At 39.0% G+C, this 24,540-nt stretch overlaps 3 protein-coding genes and 1 pseudogene across 3 annotated transcripts; 3 read left to right on the top strand and 1 right to left on the bottom strand.

The window, feature by feature from the left end:
• Nucleotides 1-2,414: 2,414 nt before the first annotated feature.
• LOC113018762 (transmembrane protein 272-like) lies at nt 2,415-6,145 on the bottom strand. The gene is made up of 5 exons (XM_026162121.1): nt 6,066-6,145; nt 4,575-4,634; nt 4,437-4,487; nt 4,150-4,314; nt 2,415-2,668 (listed from the first exon to the last, which is right to left on the bottom strand). Exons 2-5 carry the CDS (start codon nt 4,627-4,629, stop codon nt 2,460-2,462), a joined length of 480 nt encoding a protein of 159 aa, XP_026017906.1. The 5' UTR covers nt 4,630-4,634; nt 6,066-6,145; the 3' UTR covers nt 2,415-2,459.
• Nucleotides 6,082-11,240, top strand: LOC113018765 (cornifelin homolog B-like; annotated as a pseudogene).
• A 5,063-nt stretch (nt 11,241-16,303) lies between these two features.
• LOC113018768 (cornifelin homolog B-like) lies at nt 16,304-18,181 on the top strand (the record flags this gene model as incomplete). The annotated part of the gene is made up of 4 exons (XM_026162132.1): nt 16,304-16,416; nt 16,736-16,863; nt 17,191-17,336; nt 17,972-18,181. Coding segments are annotated over 4 exons (483 nt in total), but the record flags the coding sequence as incomplete, so codon positions are not given.
• A 3,931-nt stretch (nt 18,182-22,112) lies between these two features.
• Nucleotides 22,113-23,990, top strand: LOC113018767 (cornifelin homolog B-like; the record flags this gene model as incomplete). The annotated part of the gene is made up of 4 exons (XM_026162131.1): nt 22,113-22,225; nt 22,545-22,672; nt 23,000-23,145; nt 23,781-23,990. Coding segments are annotated over 4 exons (483 nt in total), but the record flags the coding sequence as incomplete, so codon positions are not given.
• Between the last annotated feature and the right edge of the window lie 550 nt (nt 23,991-24,540).

Below are 24,540 nucleotides of genomic sequence, written 5' to 3'. Positions count from 1 at the left end.
TTTATAAAACGAAAAGCCTGTTTTTGTTTTCCTCTCATTTTTAATGTTTTTGTGTTTGTTTTAGCCGCATGAGATTTGAGTTTCTTCAAAATGCATAATTCCTGTTTTCAGTTCTCAGTCTGACGTGGTTGTGTTGATCCATGTTTCAGTGTAAAAATGTACTGGACAAAAAATAAAAAATACAGTAGGCTTTTTTCCACAATATTATTTTCTCATTATGAAACAGAACAAACCCACCATGGATTGGAAACTTCTAAATGAACACTGTTTCAGAGGGATTTCTTTAGAATACAATACTGTGCAAAAACTTAGAGCAACCCCTGATTTCTTTATATTTTGGAAATAGGTGGAGTGATTTTTAACTGTACAATCATATGATGGAAATGGTCAAAGGAGCTTGCAAAGAAAAGCGTCTGGACTTCTTTAAGTTGCTTGAAGACGTTTCACCTCTCATCCGAGAAGCTTCTTCAGTTCTAAGGTCAAATGGTGGAGAGTCCCAGATATAAACCTAGTGGGAGTTTCCCCCCACAGAGGGACAAAAGGACCCCCTGATGATCCTCTAATTGCCTGAGCCAAGGTGTGAAACTGGGTGTGGGTCCCAATCAGCCAGAGTTTCGGGTGTGTTCATTGTGAAACCTGGCCCCACCTTATCATGCGAATTTCTGAGGTCAGATGGCCCAGGATGTGAGTGGGCGTTAAGGCGTCTGGGAAGGGATCTCAAAACTGGATTATAGATGGCAGAGAGTTGGTGTCGTAAATCCCCGCCTCTGTTCAAAGATGGTCGCTCACAGTGGACATAGATGGCTTCTTTCACTCCTCTTTCAAACCATCCAGAGGAGTGAAAGAAGCCATCTATGTCCACTGTGAGCGACCATCTTTGAACAGAGGCGGGGGTTTACGACACCAACTCTGGTGTCGTAAACTGATTGGGACCCACACCCAGTTTCACACCTTGGCTCAGGCGATTAGAGGATCATCAGGGGGTCCTTTTGTCCCTTTGTGGGGGGTTACTCCCACTAGGTTTATATCTGGGACTCTCCACCATTTGACCTTAGAACTGAAGAAGCTTCTCGGATGAGAGGTGAAACGTCTTCAAGTAACTTACACAAGTCCAGACGCTTTTCTTTGCAAACTCCTTTGACTACGATGACCTGGATGACTGAGAACCTTCACAGACATATGATGGAAATGCAGTATATAAAGAAAAAAGTGTTTCTACAGTTACTAACAAGCTTGGAAGTCCATATTTGCTGTGACTGCGTTTAATCCTTAATCACAAATATGACAAACTTTGTCATTTCTGTAAGAAATCTTCAGGAATAGATCTCCAGACATCTTGAAGGACATTCAAAGCTCTTCTTTGGATGTTTCTGCCTTCTGTTCTGTTCTCTGTCAAACTGATCTCACACTGCTTCAATAATGTTGAGATGTGTGCAGATGCACTCTCACCTGCCTGCTGCCACTCCTGAGCCGCCGCTGCACTAGTGGCACTGATCCCATAGCTGACGATCCTGGTGCTTGCTGGACTTTCTTGGGTGACCTGAAGCCTTTTTCACAACAATTAAACCTGTTTCCTAAAAGTTCTTGATGATCCGACAAAAGGTTAATTTAGGTGAAATCTCAGTTGCAACAACCTCCTTGCCTGTCAAACCCTTTTTATGCAACGCAATTATGAATAAGAAGAATGATTTCAAGAATCCCCTTTTAACACATCCAGTGTGCTATTCCAACTCAATCAGCATGACATGATCTCTAGCCTTGTGCTCATCAACCTTCTTTCCTGTGCTACCGAGAAGATTATTGAAGCGGTCTACTTTTATGCCAGCGATGAAATGCAGTGGAAGTGGGTTTTTTGGGATTAAGTTCATTTTCATGACAGAGATGAATTTTGCAATTCATCTAATCACTCTTCATAACATTCGAGAGTATATGCAAATTGCCATCATAAAAACTGAAGCAGCATTTGGCCACGACTCCACTGCTCAAGACCACTTTTAAAAAAAAAAAACAAAAACCAAAAAAAAAACTCTGGTTGCTTGGAAGCCAAATATGAAGAAAAGATGGGTGGCTAAAGACTTTTGCACATGAACATTCAGAAAGTAAACAAGCATTTTGATACACAACCAATTTACCCTCTGACTAAACAGCTCTATCCAATAAATATTCTGTTTTGAGCTATTTTAAATATTCTTGTTCATTATTTTGCCTAACATTATATATATTATTAAAAACATCCAGTCAAATGTTTAGATAACAGAAATCTGCCGTGAAAATAATAATAATAAAAAAAAGATTAAACATTTTCCACTAAACTTTGTATTTTACCTGTAAATTGTGACATTTCTCTGAAAAGAAAAAAGTGTGTTGTGTTATTAAAAGCTCTAAACATATATAAGACACATATCAAAGCCAAATTCCAACATGTTCAAAGCTTCATTTTTTATTTATTAGTTTTCTTTTCATCCACGCAGCAGACTCCGAGTGTTATCATCATCAGCCTCTCGTTGCTTACGACAGCAATAGGACAAGAGGAGCACACCTAACAGGATGTAGGTCAGGTTGGTGCTCCAAAATGCAAACAGGTAGAGCGTCTTGTTGCAGTATGGATCGGCTTTTGTTGTGTTTTTATTGTAGTTCGGTTCGTAAATGGAGTAGATCATCACATTACCTGGAGAAATATTAAACAAAAGAGACTCAAAGGTGCTTGCTCACTAAGAAAATAGTGCTGTAATGCATTAATTCTCATGCCACGAAAAAATCAATTTGCTCCACAACATTAACAGCTTCTCAAATGTGCTAACTCATTATTTTTTGCTTTGGTGTTTAAAGCTGCACAAATCCATTTCTGGCCCCATGAGAGGGGCTGAAAACCCCTCTTTATTTCTCTGTTGTGAATGATCTATTTTAACTTTTAAATCAGTGAACCAGTTATTAAATGTCAGTTAACGGATCTGTGCAGAGCTGAAGTTTTCACGTACTTGAAATAAAATAAGGAAATAGCTCCTCTTTAAATTTCTTTTGAATAAGCATGTCTTACACTTCCAGTAAACAAAGGGAAACGATAATATAAGACTCAACAATTAATTTTTATTCTTTGTCAGAGACACGAGTCTGAAACCTCTATGTCACGTATCCATTCATGCAATCAATATGAGTACTACTGTACTATCATGGGGACATTCAGGACTTTCTGTTGATACCACATTTGTGCGGGTTGTGCTAACAGAGCACATGGACTTTGCAGCTTCCACATTTCATGGCCACAGCTGTCATGATTCTATTGCAGAAACTGTCTTTATCAGTTCAGTTTCAACTGTACTGAAATTACCTTCAATTTTTTTTTTTTTTTTTTAAATTTACATAACACGAAACATGAAAACAACACAGCCGCCACAAACATATGGTCCTCTGATTACATCTCACAGAAAACAGACAACCAGGTTTTAGGAAATAAAAATTCAGAGCACACAAACCAGAGGGAGGCGCTCATTTCTGAAGGTATCATTAAAACTGAAACCATTCTTCAGCATATATGTGGTCACAGCATTGCTACCTCAGGCTACCTAAGATATGAATTTACTGGTTTAAGCAGATTCTTGAAGATTAGGCTCTCTAGAAAGCCTAAACTCTTTTAAACAGAATGCAACAAGGCTGCCTCGGTCTATAAGACCACGGAAAGATCATTGATTTAACAGGCTGGTGTGCTGCAATATATCGTTACGTTACACCCTTCTGTGATCAAACAAGACCTGATGCATCACACGTCTAAAGATGATAAGGAACAAATAAATAATAATAAATTAAAAAAAAAATGATGGAACATGTTTCTTTCAAACACAATACTTACATTACCTTCAAAAATCTAAATCTCAAAATATGTTTTTCTGGCTCTCAGGAGGTTAATCTTATTTTCCCCACATGCACTGATAGATGGTTCCTTAACAATCGTATTATTAGCTCTAGTTTTTATTTTAGATTTGCAACATCAGCTACTCTTTTGCTCTTTTGTTTTGCTACTCATCTAACTTGGTTGGGAAATAAACAAAAAAACAAAATAAAATCTGCTTTGCTTGTGCAGGCTGTCTGTAATATTTCTAAAATCAGCTGACTTTTGCTGTTAAGAAACTGGATTCAGCTCTCAAAGCTCACCTGTGATGAACCAGCAAACATAGAAGATGATGGCCACAGAGCACAGAACGATGTTGCAACAGTTGTAGCACCAGCTCAGTGCCAACAAGATGGGTACGAGTATGAAAAAACACATATAGACGGGGATGAAGGGCTGCCTCGGACAGTCGGTGCTGTACACCAATCCTACAGGGCACAAGAATAAAGATGAGTGTCTTTATTAAACACCTTTGATTATTTGATTTTTCAAACTTTGTTTCCAGCATATAAATTAAATTCAAACATCAGTAGATTCATCTCTCACTTACCAACTACCCCTTGAGCAATGAATATGATATCGAAAATCACCAAGGTACAATCTGAAGGAAGGCAGTGATACTTTTAGTCATAAATGACACCATGCAGCAGCTGCAGATGTGCAAAAATGTTTCAAATTACTCTCTTACTTAATATTACTGCCCAAGGCCGGCAGATGTGTTGTGACCTGTTGCTGTCTGGCATTATGCCTGGAAAGAAATCAAACATACGAAGACACAAAGAGAGCCACATGATATTCCTCCGCCAGTCGTCTCCATTTCTCAGTTACGTAGCAAAAGAAGATTTGTTGAAGGACCAGCTCACCAAAGAAAAGTTTCATTTAAAACTTATTTATCACTGCAAGATCTAAACGCGTGTCAGTATAGTCAGGGAATGAAACTTAAATTATGTGAAAGAATTAAAGTGAGATTTTTTTGCAGGCCTACCTGTTTGTGTGTCACCGGACTCCTTTGGAAACATGACAAGGACTGTTGTTAAAACTTGGTGACATTTAATGTGGCTATGTGGGCAAGAGCGTATTGTCAAACTTCCTTTTACAGCGTTTTCACGTTAGTGTATGCCTCTTTGTGTTCCCTTTCCATTATTGTTATATAAATTTCACAGATTTTAGAGTTATTGGGTTTTTTGGTGTATGGGTTTCCATAAGCTTCACGTTGGATAGAAGAGCTCACAGAAACATTTACTTACATTATCACAAAGCTTCTGATAATTATTCCTTATTTATAGTTTTCCTTTTGCTGTGTGTTTCTCAGCAGAAATGAAATCGTTTGCTTTCCCAAATCGCACTTTCTGTTTTCAGTTCCCAGGCCGATGTTCTGTGTTTTTTTAAAATATTGGTTTAGTATGTGAAATAAAAATATTTTTCCCCGATGCAACAATTAACAGGAAGTGAAAAAGATGCAGTAAGCTATTAAACTGGACGTCTTTTTAAATCATCTATTTTGAAATGTAAAAAACAAACAAAGCCAAAACGCCACAGATATTGAAAAATTAACACACTAGAACAGGGGTCGGCAACTCCAGTGTCCCTGCAGGTTTTAGATGTGTCCTTGAACCAACACAGCTGATTTAAATGGCTAAATTAGCTCCTGCAGTTCTCCAGAGGCCTGGTAACGAACTAATCATGTGATTCCGGTGTATTGACCCAAGGTGAGATCTAAAACCTGCAGGACACCGGCCCTCAGGGCCTGGAAATGCCCACCCCTGCACTAGAACATGGAGTGTATGTAAATAGCCTTAATAGTAGTCTAAACTATAAAAAGATGGCAAACGGTAGTTTGTAAAATAATTCAGTTGAATATTTTATTGAACAATTAATTATTAAATCAGAATATGGTCATCTGTGTCAAGGTTTGACTGAACAGACTCAAACGCAGGACTCAGAAGTGCAAGTTTAGTTAGTTTACTTACAGTGAGGGGAACATTGTGCTATTATAAGTCTTTCAGCAGTTCTTAGGCAGCAATTTTGTTTTTCTGATCTTTAGCGTTTTCCAAAAAAAGACTCTCCTCTCTCCACTATGCAAAACACTCTCTCACAGGGGCTCACAGGGTGGGCCGTCTTAAACAGAGGAAAGGATACATTGGAAATCTTTGTCATGAGAACAGGGAATGAGACTTACAGACAAGCGAGGCGAATACTACTGCAGTCAGACCACACTCAAGTGAAGACTGAAGGTCAGGTCTCAGCTTAAATAGTAGTCTGCTGATTGCCAGATGATTCACAGGTGCTTGATTGCTTCAGGTGCCTCAGGGAGAGGGTGGACATCCCAGGAGGATCCTGGCCTTGCAAGGTAAGTGAACACATACACAGTAACCCCGCCTTAACAGGAGCCTCCCGGGGACCCTCCGGGTTTATGTGGATGACTATGATAGAAGTCCCAGAGCATGGTCTTATCCAGAACTACCGACTGAGGGATCCAGGAATGCTCTACTGGACATACACCTCTCAGTGCACCAGATACTGAAGAGCCCTCCCACAATGTCTGACATCCATGATGCGTCTCACCGAGTAGGATATGGGATATGGGACAAAAAGGCTTGGGCCACGGTTGGGGAATTGGTGATGCTAAAGGGCTTGACCAAGTACTCGAAGTGGCCCTGATGGGTGTTAAATCTTTCCACTGTCCCCCCCTCTCGTATCAGAACCAGGTGATAGGCGTTACGGGGATCCAGTTTTGTGAACACGGCTGCTACTTGTAGTAGCTCGAAAACAAAATTGTGAAAAGGCAAAGGGACTGGAGGACCATGGCGGTGTCCAAATTCAGGGGTTGTATCCTTTGAAGGCTGCAATTTCAGGCCGATTAAGTCACAGCAAAATGGCTAGGACTTTCCAAATTCTCTATATCAGTCATCCAGCAAGGACATAGCTGCTACTGTTTTCGTTGCTAGACAACAGGACCCTTCAATTAAACAGTCGCACGTCCGGTCTTCACGGCCTTCGAAGGACTCGGTCTTACATTGTGTACTTAAATAGAAGTACAAATACTACTGTTAAAAAAATACTCCAGTAGAAGTTGAAGTACTGTAAAGAGTAGCTCTTTGGAGGATGTTTCTATTTTTTGGTGAAAAGCTAACTGAACTTTGTGCTTTATCAACATAATGATAAATAATATCAGTAGATAGGAATAAAAACTTTAGTCTATTTTTTTTATTCTAATCTTCTCAGCTTGAATCTGATAAAGGGGATGAAGGAAAATTAAAAATATATTTGTATTTTCTGTTGCCTCCAGTTTAGAGGACTTTGCCTCTGAACAGAAAAATGTGTACAGTCAGGGGTTTGGTGGATTTAGCAGGTGGGGAAAACTGGTTTTAATCGATCAGTGTGGGGAAAAAAAAAAATCATAACTCACATTAATTTGTACTGAGAGCTCGAGTAGATTTGCAGGCTGTGATCAGCTGACCTGCTGCTCTTTGAGGATGTAAACACCTGAATTATACCTGATGTGAGCAGATGTTTCATGAGTTGTCCTGGCTGATTTCCATCCTCTACACTGCCAGTAAACTGTTTATGCCATCTTTTTTCTACATGGTATGAAGGTGGAATTCATTGAATGAATTCAAGGAACTTCAGCTAAAATTCAAAAGAATCTCTGCTGAATCTCAGTTGACGTGACTTCACTCTGAGCATGAAACCGCAGCCACTATGTACCTGACACTTAAAAAACGTCACTCCCTTTATCCTCGCTCCTCCTCAGTAGGGTTAGCTAGATGCTTAAATACTGCAACTTACAGATACCAGCCGTCATTCCTTTGTGGTGGCAAAAACAAAACAAAACAAACAACAAAAACACGCAGTCCCACTTTTAACCCCTGACTTTGGTCTTCCATGTGTTTCTGTTCAGGCTCAAATTAAAGGCTCAAAGGCTTCAATTCCTCTTTCACTCCCTGATTTGTAGTTAGATACTAAGTTGTTCCCGCACAGAGCTCAGAGATCTGCAGAAAAGGTAGGACAGATATTTTATACTAACGAGCAGCTTAAAAGAGTCAGTAATCTTTGAACTCATGACACTTTGGTATAAGTGTTATCAGGAAGACGTGCAGCTGCAATGATGGATACATTATTAATATTATTATTATTATACTTCAACTGCAGTAACAAAATAAGCGGACTTAATGATGCATGTCACTTAGGCTGGATGCTAAATAAAAAATATCCATCACCGTAGAAGTGACAGCTTACATCTGTTTTACTTTCTGTGTTTGAAACAGTGTTCTTCTGGTATTTAATATGTTATATAATTTTGATATAGCATTTTACATTTCTGGCTTCCTCAAAATGCTGTATCATTTTCAAAATGCTGCTTTCAGTTTGCGTGAGTTGTGTTTTTAAGCAAGTCACATCAGGCCTCTCCACGCCATCTTGTGGAGAGGCCTGAGGTTACTTCACCTGCTCTGCCTATTTCTGAAGTGATCGGCCATGAATTTGAATTTTGGCATCAAAGTTCAGACCTACCTGCACAATTACAGCAGGTTTTATTACTGCAAAATGCATTTTTAAATAGTCAAAAACTTCAATTTAGTTTTATTTATATACTGCAAAATCACAGTCACAGCTTTCTCAAAATGCTCATGTGGCCATTAAGTTCTGCATAGTGACGTATATATATATATATATATATATATATATATATATATATATATATATATATATATATATATATATATATATATATATATATATATATATATGTGTGTGTGTGTATATATATGTGTGTGTGTGTATATATATATATGTGTGTGTATATATATATATGTGTGTGTATATATATATGTGTGTGTATATATATATATATATATGTACATTCTTAGTAGTTTCTTGCACAGTGAACTTTTTTGTCTGTATTGCACATAAATAAAATGTGCCTCTGGTCTGAGGTCTTCATAGTGCTTTACATGAAGCTAAAGATCCTGTTATCTGTATCTGTATTTGCGATTTATCTCCTCCAGCCATGGCTGTCCGACAGCAGCCCACCCAGGTGATGACAACTGCCAGTGCTGGGCAGTGGACCACAGGCCTTTGTGAATGTTGTGTTGATATGGAGACCTGTAAGTCAACCGAGCTATTTCTGCAAACAGCAGCGATTAGTGCATCAACCGTCTCCTTAGACTTTGCTTCAGGCCTTCTTTGCAATCATTTAGCAGAGAGTCTAAAGTCAGCAAATATTCAAGAATTTCTAAAAGCATTGAGACTATCTCACCAGAATGTCCAGGTAGTAGTATTATAGAGCAACAAAGTTTAAGTTGCTTTAATGGGAACAGGAATTTAAATGTTAAAACTGACCTAATCTGGTCTCTTTGTGGTTTCACTCGGGGAAATCTGAAATAGCTCCCCCTGGAGGATGCCAAAAACATCACAATGGTACACCAGTGCAAAATTTAAAGTGGATCAAACTCAGTGGAGACCTTCATGTCACAGTGTCACACAGGGACATACGTAACTGTGCTCTTCAACATGTTTTTTTAAATGGATTATTATATCTCTGTATGTATGTTTTAAGATCTTCTTTCCTTTTTTACAATCAGGTAAAATGTTTGAAAAAAAAAAGAGCATTAAAAGATTTAAACAACATATCAATTTTTTCCCCCAAAGTGACTTTTTAAAATCAAAGACAATAAAACAAAAGATACAAGATTTTTCATTTGATGTGATCACATTCATGAGACATTAGAAAACTTCTTGTAAAATCTACTAGCGTTAACATTCATAATGCCACACACATAAATGCTGTGGTGGAGGTGTTTCTGCAGGTAGACAAGCAAAAGAAGAAATGCTGCCCTGCTTCCTTGGTACTCTCACAGAGGAGCATTAAAGGACAATTTGACTGACTGGAAACTGGAACAAAAGCATGCAGTCAAAATATGAAGAAATAGCCACTGAAACTTTCATAATGTACAATGAGCCATGCAAAACATGATGTAGACATGAGAAGAGGAAGATGGGCAACAAACAGACAAACTGACAGCACGGAGAAGGAGAAGTGCTAAACAATGAACTCTCCATGTCTTTATAAAACAGATTGAAATAGTAAAAATCTATGTTGTTTGCATTGTGATTTAAAACATAGTTATTATATATGAAACGTGGACATTTTATATATAATAACTCTGTACGTGTTTCTCGTCAAAGGTTGCTGTGGCTTTTGGTGTTTCCCCTGCATGCAGTGTGATGCAGCCAGTAAACATGGATGGTGCTGCGCACTGCCACTGCTGGATGTTTGTGGTGTGGTGTCCTGCTTACTCCGTGGGTCCATCAGAGAGCGCCACAACATTGTTGTAAGACTGCTTTCAGATGGAGGACACTGTTACAAACTACATTTAAAAGATAGATGAGGTCACTGGAGGAGGTGCAGTTTTAAGACTTCCTAAAAGTCCTGGAGGTTTCTGCTTGGAGTAATAAGTTATGATATTTTCAGAATATAGTAAAAGTCCTGAGATCGGTCTTTATTATTGAATGTGTGTATTTCAGATATGGTTCTAAAATGAACTTCATTGCATAAAATGTGGGAAGGAACCTGCACATGTGGCTGCAACTCTCAGATATTTGGTTACCAGCTCCACACAGCATTTTTAAAGGACATGTTACTCTCAGTGCTGACGCCAGCCTGTTGTAACAGTTAGCTGTAGCAGGTTCCTGCCAGCATCAAAAAGCTGATAGTTAGTGAATATAGTGGAGCTTTTAGCAGATAAGGAGAAAGAGACTGCCGTCATTCATTTACGTCTTTATTGTTAGTAAAAACAGATGAATGTTGAATGTTGTGATGTGAAATTTACTGTCTGGAAATCACAGGAAAACCTCCTCTGCATGTTTCTGTTACTATTCATGTTGGTTTGAGTTCAGAATAATCAGTGCCGTACCTACACAGTGGCAACCACGACAGCACAATAATATTTGTTTTTATATAGCACCAAATCACAACAGCAGTGGCCTGAAAGTGCTTTATATTGTAAGGTGAGGAAGCTGAAATACTGCAGAGACCCCGTAACTCCTGCTGCTTCATCCTCTCTTTCTGCTTCTTCTCCTCCATCCTGCAGGGCTCGTTCTGTGATGACTGCTGTAAAGTGTGCTGGTGTTACCCGTGCGTTTGGTGCCAGATGCATCGTGAGCTGAAGATCAGGCAGTAATAGCAGCCCGCCACCTCGACTGCTGCCAGCACGTCTGTGGATGCAAACATTTCGGCTGTGTGTTGAGGGCCTATGTCACTGCTGAAGAAAAATGCTTTAAATTTGTTGTCATATTAATGTGTCGAATCCTATTTGACTTTTTCAGGCCAATAAAATCCTTTAATTTTATACAACATCATGTGTGAGATTAATTGTCCTAGTGTTCAGATATAAACTAGTCGTATTCACTAATATATGCAGATGAAGTAATTGTTTGTAATAGTGGAACCTGTCGGGCTGAAACTGTGTTTTTCTGTTGTGCTTAATTCATTATAACATTGCATCATATAATGCTGCTGTATTAGAGCATTACTACTTCATTTAGATTTATTTGACCTAAAACATTTGAAAGAAAATCCACTGCTTCTGTAACGGTACTTTATCACCTTATATTATTTTTCCCTTAGAAAATTTGTTAGAAAAATAAAAGTGCGCCATGCAAAATAAATAAAAATATCTAGCAATGAAACCAAGAGTACCCGAAATCATAAACATTTGAGTTCTTTGTCTAGTAAATCTTTGAGATTGGGTTCTTCTTATTCTGATGTGCCTAAAGCTTTGCAGCATATCGTTGCTTCCAGTTGCCTGAGGCCTCTCTTCTTGCTACACTGATGTAAGCAAACGGTGGACCAGTACACTGACACTGTAGATGTAGTCCCATTCGATACCTGATCTTTGTTTACTCTTGCTTCCTGGGTGAAAATGTGTAGCGAAGAATCGCTGCAATAGTACTTATCGGCCACTACATGCCCCCTTAATGCCTCTACATCACAGAACTCATGGCTAAACAACAAATCTGAGATTCATATTTTTTGACCAGATCATGCATGTACACAACAACGAAGCCTTGACTGCCTTAGTAAAGGTAAACACTGAAAGGTAAACACTCTTATTTTTGCCTACCTTATTTAATTACTAAATACTACAAACTGTTCTATTCACTTCATTTACACAAAGTTGTGTCCAAGGCGAAAATATGAAGAGTTCAAGAAGTTATTGGGTATCCAGATTTTTACAGACCCAAAATGGGACCTAAAATTCCCAAACTGTAAAACAATGCTTAACCTTTCACATGAGGCATACTGAGCGTCAGCTGAACAATATGAAACTGAGGCTACAATTTGATATTCTGGTGTGACGAGTCTCGATTTCTGCCAAAACATTCAGATGTTAGGTTCAGAGTTTGCTGTAAACATTATGAAAATATGGATCCATGCTCCATTGTATCAACAGTTCAGGCTGGTGATGGTGTGAAGATGCTGGTGATATTTTTTTTGGCACACTTTGGGTCCCTTAGTACTAACTAGCATGCTAGTAGTTAGGACTAGCATCATTTAAACACCAGAGCCTAACTGACCATTGTTATGAGATGTCAGAGGCTAACCTCCACTGAGGAAGTGTCGATAGAAATATAACACAGAATTCAACAACAAGTATAACTGTATTTGAATTTGCTGAAGCTAATCTTTGTAGGAGCAAAGATATATTTTATTTGATGTAACAAACATACATATTTTGTTCGATGTAGTGAATAAGCAGAAAAGTACAAAATGTGTTGATTCTGAATACTGAAGTGTCATCTGAGTTCTGAGTTAGGCAACCGGATGAGCCATGGGGCATCTGCAGGGTTAGGGGGGTTACTGCATTTATAAGTAAATATTAGGAGGTATTTCAGGGTTTAAAGCATGTGATTTCTTGGCCAGCATCATCTGCCTGATTCCAAGTACAAATTTCGCAAGTCATGCCATGTACGCAGTTTGCAGATTTCTTGCTTCCTCATTTTCATGTTGCCGATGTGCATGTTACACAGATGTTACAACAGACAGTTTCTCATCATATTGTGTATTAGAAACATTCAGGTTACTATAGACAAGTTTATTGAGCTTTTACCCTCTTTGATAATTATTCCTTACATTTTTGTGGTATTTTCTTGTTATGAATTCTGAACAAGTTACACAGATAAAAACCACTAATAAGAATAAACTATAGCACAGAGCTATAGCAGAGTAAAGCTGTAAAGCTGAACCATCAAACACAGTGATGGAAAACATTGACAGCACAGGACAACGCAAAACAACCAGACACATTAGAACATTAGAACAACACACTGGAAGCAAGGCGAGAATTTAACTGGTAGAAAAAGCAAGTTCAAACAGATATGTTTTAAGCCGTGATTTAAAAGATTGAATAGAATCAGACACCCGGATGCCAATCGGGAGACTGTTCCACAGCTCAGGTGCAGCTAGAGCAAACGCTCGATCACCTCTAGACTTCAAGCGAGATCTGGGCTGAACCAACAATGACTGTGAGGAAGATCTTAAGGCCCTCGTAGGAAGATATGAATTTAAGAGTTCCTTAAGATAACTTGGCCCTGTGTTATTAGTAATTTTAAAAGTAAACAACAGAATTTTAAATTGAATACGAAATTTCACAGGCAACCAGTGCAGATCAGCAAGGACGGGAGTGATGTGAGCAAACTTCCTAGTTTTAGTTAGAATGCGTGCAGCGGCATTCTGGACTGTCTGTAATCTATGTAAAAGGGTAGAGTGGAGACCATAATAAAGTGAATTACAGTAATCTAGTCGTGACGTAACAAAGGCATGGATAAGCTTTACCCTCTTTGATAATTATTCCTTACATTTTTGTGGTATTTTGTTGTTATGAATTCTGAACAAGTTAGTACATTTCAAACAGGCATTTGGGATCAAACATTTTTTAGAGATTCAGAACAGTTCCCTTTTTGAGGATTGGTTTCTCTTTTTTTGTTTTTCTCAGCATCTTAAGATCCTCTTTTCCAAAACTCAAACTCAAAAGAAACATAAATAATAAAACAGAATACAATTTTAGATTTTTTGTAGAGCAAGTCCAAGTGGAACTGATATGGAGGATCGGCAGGCAGACTAACAATTCCAAGGAAATGATCTACTGGTGCACAATTCCCATCCCTAGACAGGACTATTTATACACATCCAGTACCTCACTACAACACCTGCCTTACTTCACATAAAAAACTTCTAAAGTATGTAAGCAGATACAAGTGACCATAATATTTTTTACTGCAGTAATGCATTGCTCCTTTTATTATTGTTTTGGTGACGGTTCACAGAGAGGCAAAAACAAAATGGTCTTCTCTGATAAATGAACCATTCATGATGCCATGGTAGAAGCAGCAGACAGAGAGGTCTTCACTGACACATGTGCTTTCATCGCAGTTAACCTTTAATGATATGATTTACGTTCGTTTTGATTCGCTCAAAACTAGACGAAAACTTTTTTTTTTGTTTGGGAGTTCTCCCTCTACATTTTTACATCTCTCTTGATCTCTAAAGGCCTGACCGGAGGACAGGAGACAGTTGCCATGGTGAAGTGGGAAGAGTGGTCTTCTTATTACAGAGAGAAGTTTGTGCCATAAAGGGCGAAAGATAAACCAAGTGCAGTTCTATTATAATGCATAATAGAACTGTTTACTGCCTGGGTGTTGTGCTCTTTGTTCGTTTAGGTTTGCTAAATGAAGTAAGAGACACGGTGCTGTTAGTAACTCTCACCTTTAACTGTCTAATAAATTTTAAGAAACGTGTACTTTGAGTTTATGTTGTCTTCTCTCATAAAGAACCTGACAATACTTCAGATACTGTTATCTTCTGCCAAGACATCAGCTGCCTTGTCCTTCCATACCTGAGAATAGAAGCTAACCGTTGTGTTGAGCTTCTTCTTTAATCACTTACATGTAAAATCTACAAATGTGATGACTTGGTCCTCACGTTTCACTAGCTTTACACCAGATGTGTGCGCTGTGTGTACTCATTCCTGGAGCTGTCAGTAAAAATCGAACATGGTGACCTATTCTGAGTTTACACTTACACGGTTACACCGTGCAACAGATTGCAACTACCTGAGATTTCGTTAGTTTTATTGAGTTTTGGTCTCACCTTCTAATTCATTGTGATACCCGTGCAACCCATGCAGGACATACACTAGTTATGTACTTTACTGTCTGGGCAAAAAACATAAAAAAACAGCTTTGACAGCACGACACTGCCTGTGAAATCAACTAAAGACCCAAGCTAGCTCGTTAGCAGCTAAAAATGGCATCTTGTTAATTTAATTAAACTGACAACAACTGTCTTGTTTCTTCAGACTTTAATCATCTTCAATAAATATCCTTACAAATGTGACACTGTTTAAGGGGAACTAACAGCAATATTTATAACAGCAAGATTTATTCCCAGGAAACATTTTTACGGCAAAGAAATAATCAACCAAACACAAATTTCCTCATCTTCATGTAAATATCCAGCAGCTCCATTTAAAAAAGCAGACATCCCTCCAGCCATAACAGTAAATAAGTGAAATAAATTGTGGTAAAAATACAGATAAAAATACATTTGAGCTAAGTCATCTTGTTTCCTTTCCCAGAAGAATTTGACTCATGAAATGTCAAGAGAAAAACCTGAGGTAGTGACCAGTTTATAAAATACTACATCATCTCTTGGACATTTACATTTTTTGGTTGATGGTGTAGTATTCAGTCCATAAGAATGCATTAATATGCAGGGTTGGTTCTTCTCCAATCTACATGTTACTATTATTATGATTATTATTATTAGCAGTCGTATTACATGTTGAAGTATCATCGGTGCACTTACTAAGCCTCCGCCCCCCAAAAAACACACACAAAAAAACACAGTCCCACTTTTAACCCAGACTTTGGCACAGTCATCTCTTGTTATGCAACATCCTCGGGTCATTTATAAAAAAGCCTGTCATATGTTTCTGTTTAGGCTCAAATTAGTTCGATGTTTGGAGGCTCACAGTGACAGAACTGCGTTAAAGCAAAAGTAACTTTTTTACAAAATGTAAGGTGTAGAAAGTACAGATATATGTAGTAAAAAGTAATCACTAAAAAAACACTACTCAAGTACAGTACAGATACCTGGAGTACAGTAATAAAGTATTTGTACTTCCCACCTCTGGTGTCAAGTGTGTTTGGATTGACAGCAGAAGTACTGATGGATTCATAGAATAAGTCTTGTTGCTGCTCATCGGTTAAGCAGTGTGTTTTCCTTTCCCAGCACTGAAGCAGGGGCTCAGTGAATTCCTAAACATTCGTCATAGCAGTTACTGTGCATCATTACAGTGATTGGTGTGGACTTCCCATCAGGCTCAGCCCTCCGCGGCTCTTGAGTAATCCGTGTGTGTGCGTACTCTCGGCACCTCCCCTTCCTGTTATTGGTCTGTGCTTAAATGCTGGTGTTTCCAAACTTTTTCTCTTGTTTTGAAAGCTCAGAGAACCAGAGAAGACAAAAGAAGGTAAGAAAGACATTTTACACTGATGAACAGCTTAAGAGAATCAGAAATCTTTGTAAAATCATGAATGTAATATGTGGTAACATTTTTCTGAGGAAGTCAGAGATAATAAATCTGTGCTTAAAACCGGTGTCAGCTCTTTTGTCTGGGCAGTACATAAATCATTTGTACAGCTGGCCAAAGGTATTTGTTGTCATTTATATGAACCAGGAATCATCCTGTTATAACATGGATCAAAACCAGTCTTTCACCTTTTTCATGTTGAATTTCTCTAACCAGATAACCACTACAGCATTTCAATCTGTGTCTGTGTTTCCTTCAGCATGGTGTTTCCTACAGGCACGGCTGTCCACAAGCAGCCCACCCAGGTGGTGACAGTCATCAGGACCATTGAAAACTCTGGCCAATGGAGCACCGACCTCTGTGATTGCTGCTCTGATATGGAGAGCTGTAAGTAAACCCAGGAAACCCTACAAACAGCAGTGATTTCTGCATGAACGATCTCCTCAGACTTTGTTTGCAACAAGCTAACCGAGTGTTTGAAGTCAGTAAAAAATCAAGAATGAATGAACTATCTGAGACTACATGATAGCAATGATCATTTAGCAGCATTATGGAGTTTTTCATTATTTTACATTTTTCACCAGAAAACCAAGTTTTCGCAATTGGAGTGGAAATGTCGCAATACGTTGTGAGATGTGATGATTCATGTGCTGAGGTGTCTGCTGAGGTGTCTGTCTGTCTGTAAAATAACTCTGTACCTGTTTCTCCCCAAAGGTTGCTGTGGCCTTTGCTGTTTCCCCTGCATGCAGTGTGATGCAGCCAATAAACATGGATGGTGCTGTGCAATGCCACTCCTGGACGTTTGTGGTGTGGTGTCCTGCTTACTCCGTGGATCCATCAGAGAGCGCCACAACATTGAAGTAAGGCTGGATTAGAGATGGAGGACACTGTTACAAACTACACTTAAAAGATAGATGAGGTCACTAGAGGAAGTGCACTTTTATAACTTCTGCACTGGCTTCACTTTTAAGCCCTGGAGGTTTCTGCGAGTTGAATGTGTGTCTTTGTGATGTGGTTCTAAAATTAACTGACGTAAAATCTAAATTTTATGAGATTCATATAAAATGCACACAAATTGTGCTTTGTGCAGATCCTTCTCACTCACCGTCACCTCTTCAATAGCTCTCAGATGTCTCTGTGTCCTCATTATTTGTTTATAAGTAACCACATCATGTAGTGCCACCATAAAAGTGACCTGGATAAAACTTGTGGTATTTTACAATCCGTGGAAATTATAAAGGAGTAGCTTGAGTTGAGAAAGAGGAACTGTAAAGTTCTTCAAATCTGAAATCTCTTGCCCTCATCGTGGGAAAAAAGTTGAGGTTGCTTGTTTTGACAAACTCTCAGATATTTGGTTACCCAGCTCTACACAGGGACACAGCTGCCGGATGAGGGGATGACAACACCCCACTAAACTTTTATGTCTGAGGGGTAACAACAGTAACTCCTGCTGCTTCATCCTCTGTCTATCTGCTTCTTCTTCTCCATCCTGCAGGGCTCGTTCACTGATGACTGCTGTAAAGTGTGCTTTTGTTACCCGTGTGTTTGGGGCCAGATGCATCGTGAGCTGAAGATCAGGGAAAACAAGTAGCCCGCCACCTCGACTGTGATCAGCACGCAAGTCGTCTGTGGATACGATGCAAACATTTTGGCTGTGTAATGAGAGGCTATGACTTTTTCAGGCAAATAAAATCCTTTAATTTTATACATCATCTGTGAGATTAATTGTCCTCTTCTGCAAAACAGAGTTTAACCATTTTTCAGATATAAACTAGTCATATTCACTAATTGTGAACTTTGATAGGATAGTGAGAAAGACATTAGCTTTTCTGAGTTGGTCAGACATCTGGGCTATATTCTCAGCAGCATATTAAACATATCAGGTCCCCATAAGGAGAATCATGTGCTAACCGCTGTCTAAATGACTCGGGTAAAGTTTGTAGCATGCATGCTTGTTGTTTTTGTCTGCTTCCACTTGTCTTTGCACTAGGATGATGTCGGCGTAAATGTGCAGTCATATTCTTTGTGTTCCCACTAGTGCTGTCAGCGTTAATCTCGTTAAAATGACGTTAACGCCACAACACAGCAAATCTCCGTTTGCGAGCTACTGCGGATCGCCCCGTGCGTGGGGCTGGACGGCGTCAACACGTTAACAAGCTAACTGCGCTAACGCACTAGTTCCTACCAATTGAGCATTGCTTGGCACATCCGACATACTGTTTTACTTTTGTCCATGACGCACTTACCTTCAGGGTCATGCTTCACATGAAAACCAAGATAGTTCCAAAGGCCAGATCTGAATGAGGATGGGGGAGGTTCAATTTCGGGTAGCGTTGAGGCAGTTGCCATGTTGCAACGAGCTTAGCTTCTGTCTTGCTAGCCTGTGCTGCGCTCAGTGGATCTGCACTCGACAGTGCAGCCTATAGTCGAACGCAGATTCACTGAGTGCATAAGACAGACAGCATCGTCAGAAGAAAAGTTGATAAAATAAATAAAAAATTTTGTATTGTTTGATACATATGCGTACCGAACCAAAAGCACTGTATCGAACGGTTCAATATCGATACGAGTATTGTTGCACTATGTAGGGGTGCAACAATACTCGTACTTGGACGTACACAACAATAAAGCCTTGACTGTCTTTATAAGGGTAAACACTCTCATTTTTTGCCTTCCTCTTTTTGTCTGGTGAGTTGTTCAGACAAAATCAACCAACAAATGGTCAGAATTATAGATAATTGATAAAACAGGAATTAAATACCCCCCCCCCCCAAAAAAAAACAAACAAAAAAAACAAAAACACAAAACTAAATAAAAATGTTTGAAGTTTAGTCTTCCTACTGTTCTATGCATTTGTAATAGTTGTGTCCAAGAGGTAAGTAAGAAAAGTTTAAGAAGTTCTTGGGAATATTGTCTCCAGATTTTTACAGACCCAAAATGGGACCTAAAATTCCCAAACTGTAAAATAATGCTTAACCTTTCACATGAGGCATACTGAGTGTCAGCTAAGCAATGGAAACTGAGGCTACAATTTGATATTCTGGTGTGACGAGTCTCGATTTCTGCAAAAACATTCAGATGTTAGGTTCAGAGTTTGCTGTAAACATGAAAATATAGAACAGTTCAGGCTGGTGATGGCGCAATGATGCTGGTGATATTTTTTAGGCACACTTTGGGTCCCTTAGTACTGACTAGCATGCTAGTATTTAGGACTAGCATCATTTAAACACCAGAGCCTAACTGACCATTGTTATGAGCATTGTTATCACCTCCACTGACTAAGTGACTAAGTGATGATAGAAATATAACACAGAGTTCAACAACAAGTATAGCTGTATGTGAATTTGCTGAAGCTAATCTTTTTAGGAGCAAAGATATATTTCATTCGATGTAACAAATATACATATTTTGTTTGATGTAGTGAATAAGCAGAAAAGTTTCAAATTAAAATGTGTTGATTCTGAATACTGAAGTGTCATCTGAGTTGCTGAGTTAGGCAACCGGATGTGTGAGCCATAGGGCATCTGCTCAAGAGAAGGACAGAGAGATGGTAAAATCACGGAAAAATATATATAGTTGTGGTCGGATGTTTGTATCCACTCATCATTGGTCATTGGTCAAGGCCAAAATCACTCATTGGTGATTTTGGTCTTTTAATTATTTCATCCACTGTTCTTTTGCCAGCATAGAATAATTGCACAGCACACATCTTTGATGACTTTAAAAACTAAAAGTTGTGTGCATAAATTTTAATTTATAGTTTGCAGATTTCTTGCTTCCTCATTTTCATGTTGCCGATGTGCATGTTACACAGATGTTACAACAGACAGTTTCTCATCATATTGTGTATTAGAAACATTCAGGTTACTATAGACAAGTTTATTGAGCTTTTACCCTCTTTGATAATTATTTGTTACACTTTTGTGGTATTTTCTTGTTATCAATTCTGAACAAGTTAGTACATTTCAAACAGGCATTTGGGATCAAACATTTTTTAGAGATTCAGAACAGTTCCCTTTTTGAGGATTGGTTTCTCTTTTTTTGTTTTTCTCAGCGTCTTAAGATCCTCTTTTCCAAAACTCAAACTCAAAAGAAACATAAATAATAAAACAGAATACGATTTTTGATTTTTTGTAGAGCAAGTCCAAGTGGAACTGATAAGGAGGATCGATAGGCAGGCAGACTAACAATTCCAAGGAAATGATCTACTGGTGCGCAATTCCCATCCCTAGACAGGACTATTTATACACATCCAGTACGACTGATCACCTGTTGCAAAAATGGTAGAGTTTATACTTACACGGTTACACCGTGCAACAGATTGCAACTACCTGAGATTTCGTTAGTTTTATTGAGTTTTGGTCTCACCTTCTAATTCATTGTGATACCCGTGCAACCCATGCAGGACATACACTAGTTATGTACTTTACTGTCTGGGCCAAAAACATAAAAAACCAGCTTTGACAGCACGACACTGCCTGTGAAATCAACTAAAGACCCAAGCTAGCTCGTTAGCAGCTAAAAATGGCATCTTGTTAATTTAATTAAACTGACAACAACTGTCTTGTTTCTTCAGACTTTAATCATCTTCAATAAATATCCTTACAAATGTGACACTGTTTAAGGGGAACTAACAGCAATATTTATAACAGCAAGATTTATTCCCAGGAAGCATTTTTACGGCAAAGAAATAATCAACCAAACACAAATTTCCTCATCTTCATGTAAATATCCAGCAGCTCCATTTAAAAAAGCAGACATCCCTCCAGCCATAACAGTAAATAAGTGAAATAAATTGTGGTAAAAATACAGATAAAAATACATTTGAGCTAAGTCATCTTGTTTCCTTTCCCAGAAGAATTTGACTCATGAAATGTCAAGAGAAAAACCTGAGGTAGTGACCAGTTTATAAAATACTACATCATCTCTTGGACATTTACATTTTTTGGTTGATGGTGTAGTATTCAGTCCATAAGAATGCATTAATATGCAGGGTTGGTTCTTCTCCAATCTACATGTTACTATTATTATGATTATTATTATTAGCAGTCGTATTACATGTTGAAGTATCATCGGTGCACTTACTAAGCCTCCGCCCCCCAAAAAACACACACAAAAAAACACAGTCCCACTTTTAACCCAGACTTTGGCACAGTCATCTCTTGTTATGCAACATCCTCGGGTCATTTATAAAAAAGCCTGTCATATGTTTCTGTTTAGGCTCAAATTAGTTCGATGTTTGGAGGCTCACAGTGACAGAACTGCGTTAAAGCAAAAGTAACTTTTTTACAAAATGTAAGGTGTAGAAAGTACAGATATATGTAGTAAAAAGTAATCACTAAAAAAACACTACTCAAGTACAGTACAGATACCTGGAGTACAGTAATAAAGTATTTGTACTTCCCACCTCTGGTGTCAAGTGTGTTTGGATTGACAGCAGAAGTACTGATGGATTCATAGAATAAGTCTTGTTGCTGCTCATCGGTTAAGCAGTGTGTTTTCCTTTCCCAGCACTGAAGCAGGGGCTCAGTGAATTCCTAAACATTCGTCATAGCAGTTACTGTGCATCATTACAGTGATTGGTGTGGACTTCCCATCAGGCTCAGCCCTCCGCGGCTCTTGAGTAATCCGTGTGTGTGCGTACTCTCGGCACCTCCCCTTCCTGTTATTGGTCTGTGCTTAAATGCTGGTGTTTCCAAACTTTTTCTCTTGTTTTGAAAGCTCAGAGAACCAGAGAAGACAAAAGAAGGTAAGAAAGACATTTTACACTGATGAACAGCTTAAGAGAATCAGAAATCTTTGTAAAATCATGAATGTAATATGTGGTAACATTTTTCTGAGGAAGTCAGAGATAATAAATCTGTGCTTAAAACCGGTGTCAGCTCTTTTGTCTGGGCAGTACATAAATCATTTGTACAGCTGGCCAAAGGTATTTGTTGTCATTTATATGAACCAGGAATCATCCTGTTATAACATGGATCAAAACCAGTCTTTCACCTTTTTCATGTTGAATTTCTCTAACCAGATAACCACTACAGCATTTCAATCTGTGTCTGTGTTTCCTTCAGCATGGTGTTTCCTACAGGCACGGCTGTCCACAAGCAGCCCACCCAGGTGGTGACAGTCATCAGGACCATTGAAAACTCTGGCCAATGGAGCACCGACCTCTGTGATTGCTGCTCTGATATGGAGAGCTGTAAGTAAACCCAGGAAACCCTACAAACAGCAGTGATTTCTGCATGAACGATCTCCTCAGACTTTGTTTGCAACAAGCTAACCGAGTGTTTGAAGTCAGTAAAAAATCAAGAATGAATGAACTATCTGAGACTACATGATAGCAATGATCATTTAGCAGCATTATGGAGTTTTTCATTATTTTACATTTTTCACCAGAAAACCAAGTTTTCGCAATTGGAGTGGAAATGTCGCAATACGTTGTGAGATGTGATGATTCATGTGCTGAGGTGTCTGCTGAGGTGTCTGTCTGTCTGTAAAATAACTCTGTACCTGTTTCTCCCCAAAGGTTGCTGTGGCCTTTGCTGTTTCCCCTGCATGCAGTGTGATGCAGCCAATAAACATGGATGGTGCTGTGCAATGCCACTCCTGGACGTTTGTGGTGTGGTGTCCTGCTTACTCCGTGGATCCATCAGAGAGCGCCACAACATTGAAGTAAGGCTGGATTAGAGATGGAGGACACTGTTACAAACTACACTTAAAAGATAGATGAGGTCACTAGAGGAAGTGCACTTTTATAACTTCTGCACTGGCTTCACTTTTAAGCCCTGGAGGTTTCTGCGAGTTGAATGTGTGTCTTTGTGATGTGGTTCTAAAATTAACTGACGTAAAATCTAAATTTTATGAGATTCATATAAAATGCACACAAATTGTGCTTTGTGCAGATCCTTCTCACTCACCGTCACCTCTTCAATAGCTCTCAGATGTCTCTGTGTCCTCATTATTTGTTTATAAGTAACCACATCATGTAGTGCCACCATAAAAGTGACCTGGATAAAACTTGTGGTATTTTACAATCCGTGGAAATTATAAAGGAGTAGCTTGAGTTGAGAAAGAGGAACTGTAAAGTTCTTCAAATCTGAAATCTCTTGCCCTCATCGTGGGAAAAAAGTTGAGGTTGCTTGTTTTGACAAACTCTCAGATATTTGGTTACCCAGCTCTACACAGGGACACAGCTGCCGGATGAGGGGATGACAACACCCCACTAAACTTTTATGTCTGAGGGGTAACAACAGTAACTCCTGCTGCTTCATCCTCTGTCTATCTGCTTCTTCTTCTCCATCCTGCAGGGCTCGTTCACTGATGACTGCTGTAAAGTGTGCTTTTGTTACCCGTGTGTTTGGGGCCAGATGCATCGTGAGCTGAAGATCAGGGAAAACAAGTAGCCCGCCACCTCGACTGTGATCAGCACGCAAGTCGTCTGTGGATACGATGCAAACATTTTGGCTGTGTAATGAGAGGCTATGACTTTTTCAGGCAAATAAAATCCTTTAATTTTATACATCATCTGTGAGATTAATTGTCCTCTTCTGCAAAACAGAGTTTAACCATTTTTCAGATATAAACTAGTCATATTCACTAATTGTGAACTTTGATAGGATAGTGAGAAAGACATTAGCTTTTCTGAGTTGGTCAGACATCTGGGCTATATTCTCAGCAGCATATTAAACATATCAGGTCCCCATAAGGAGAATCATGTGCTAACCGCTGTCTAAATGACTCGGGTAAAGTTTGTAGCATGCATGCTTGTTGTTTTTGTCTGCTTCCACTTGTCTTTGCACTAGGATGATGTCGGCGTAAATGTGCAGTCATATTCTTTGTGTTCCCACTAGTGCTGTCAGCGTTAATCTCGTTAAAATGACGTTAACGCCACAACACAGCAAATCTCCGTTTGCGAGCTACTGCGGATCGCCCCGTGCGTGGGGCTGGACGGCGTCAACACGTTAACAAGCTAACTGCGCTAACGCACTAGTTCCTACCAATTGAGCATTGCTTGGCACATCCGACATACTGTTTTACTTTTGTCCATGACGCACTTACCTTCAGGGT

Source organism: Astatotilapia calliptera, chromosome 3 (genome assembly GCF_900246225.1).
Source record: "Astatotilapia calliptera chromosome 3, fAstCal1.2, whole genome shotgun sequence".
NCBI lineage: Eukaryota > Metazoa > Chordata > Actinopteri > Cichliformes > Cichlidae > Astatotilapia > Astatotilapia calliptera.
Note: the sequence above shows the minus strand (reverse complement) of the source record. Positions and strands in the feature narration are given on the sequence as shown.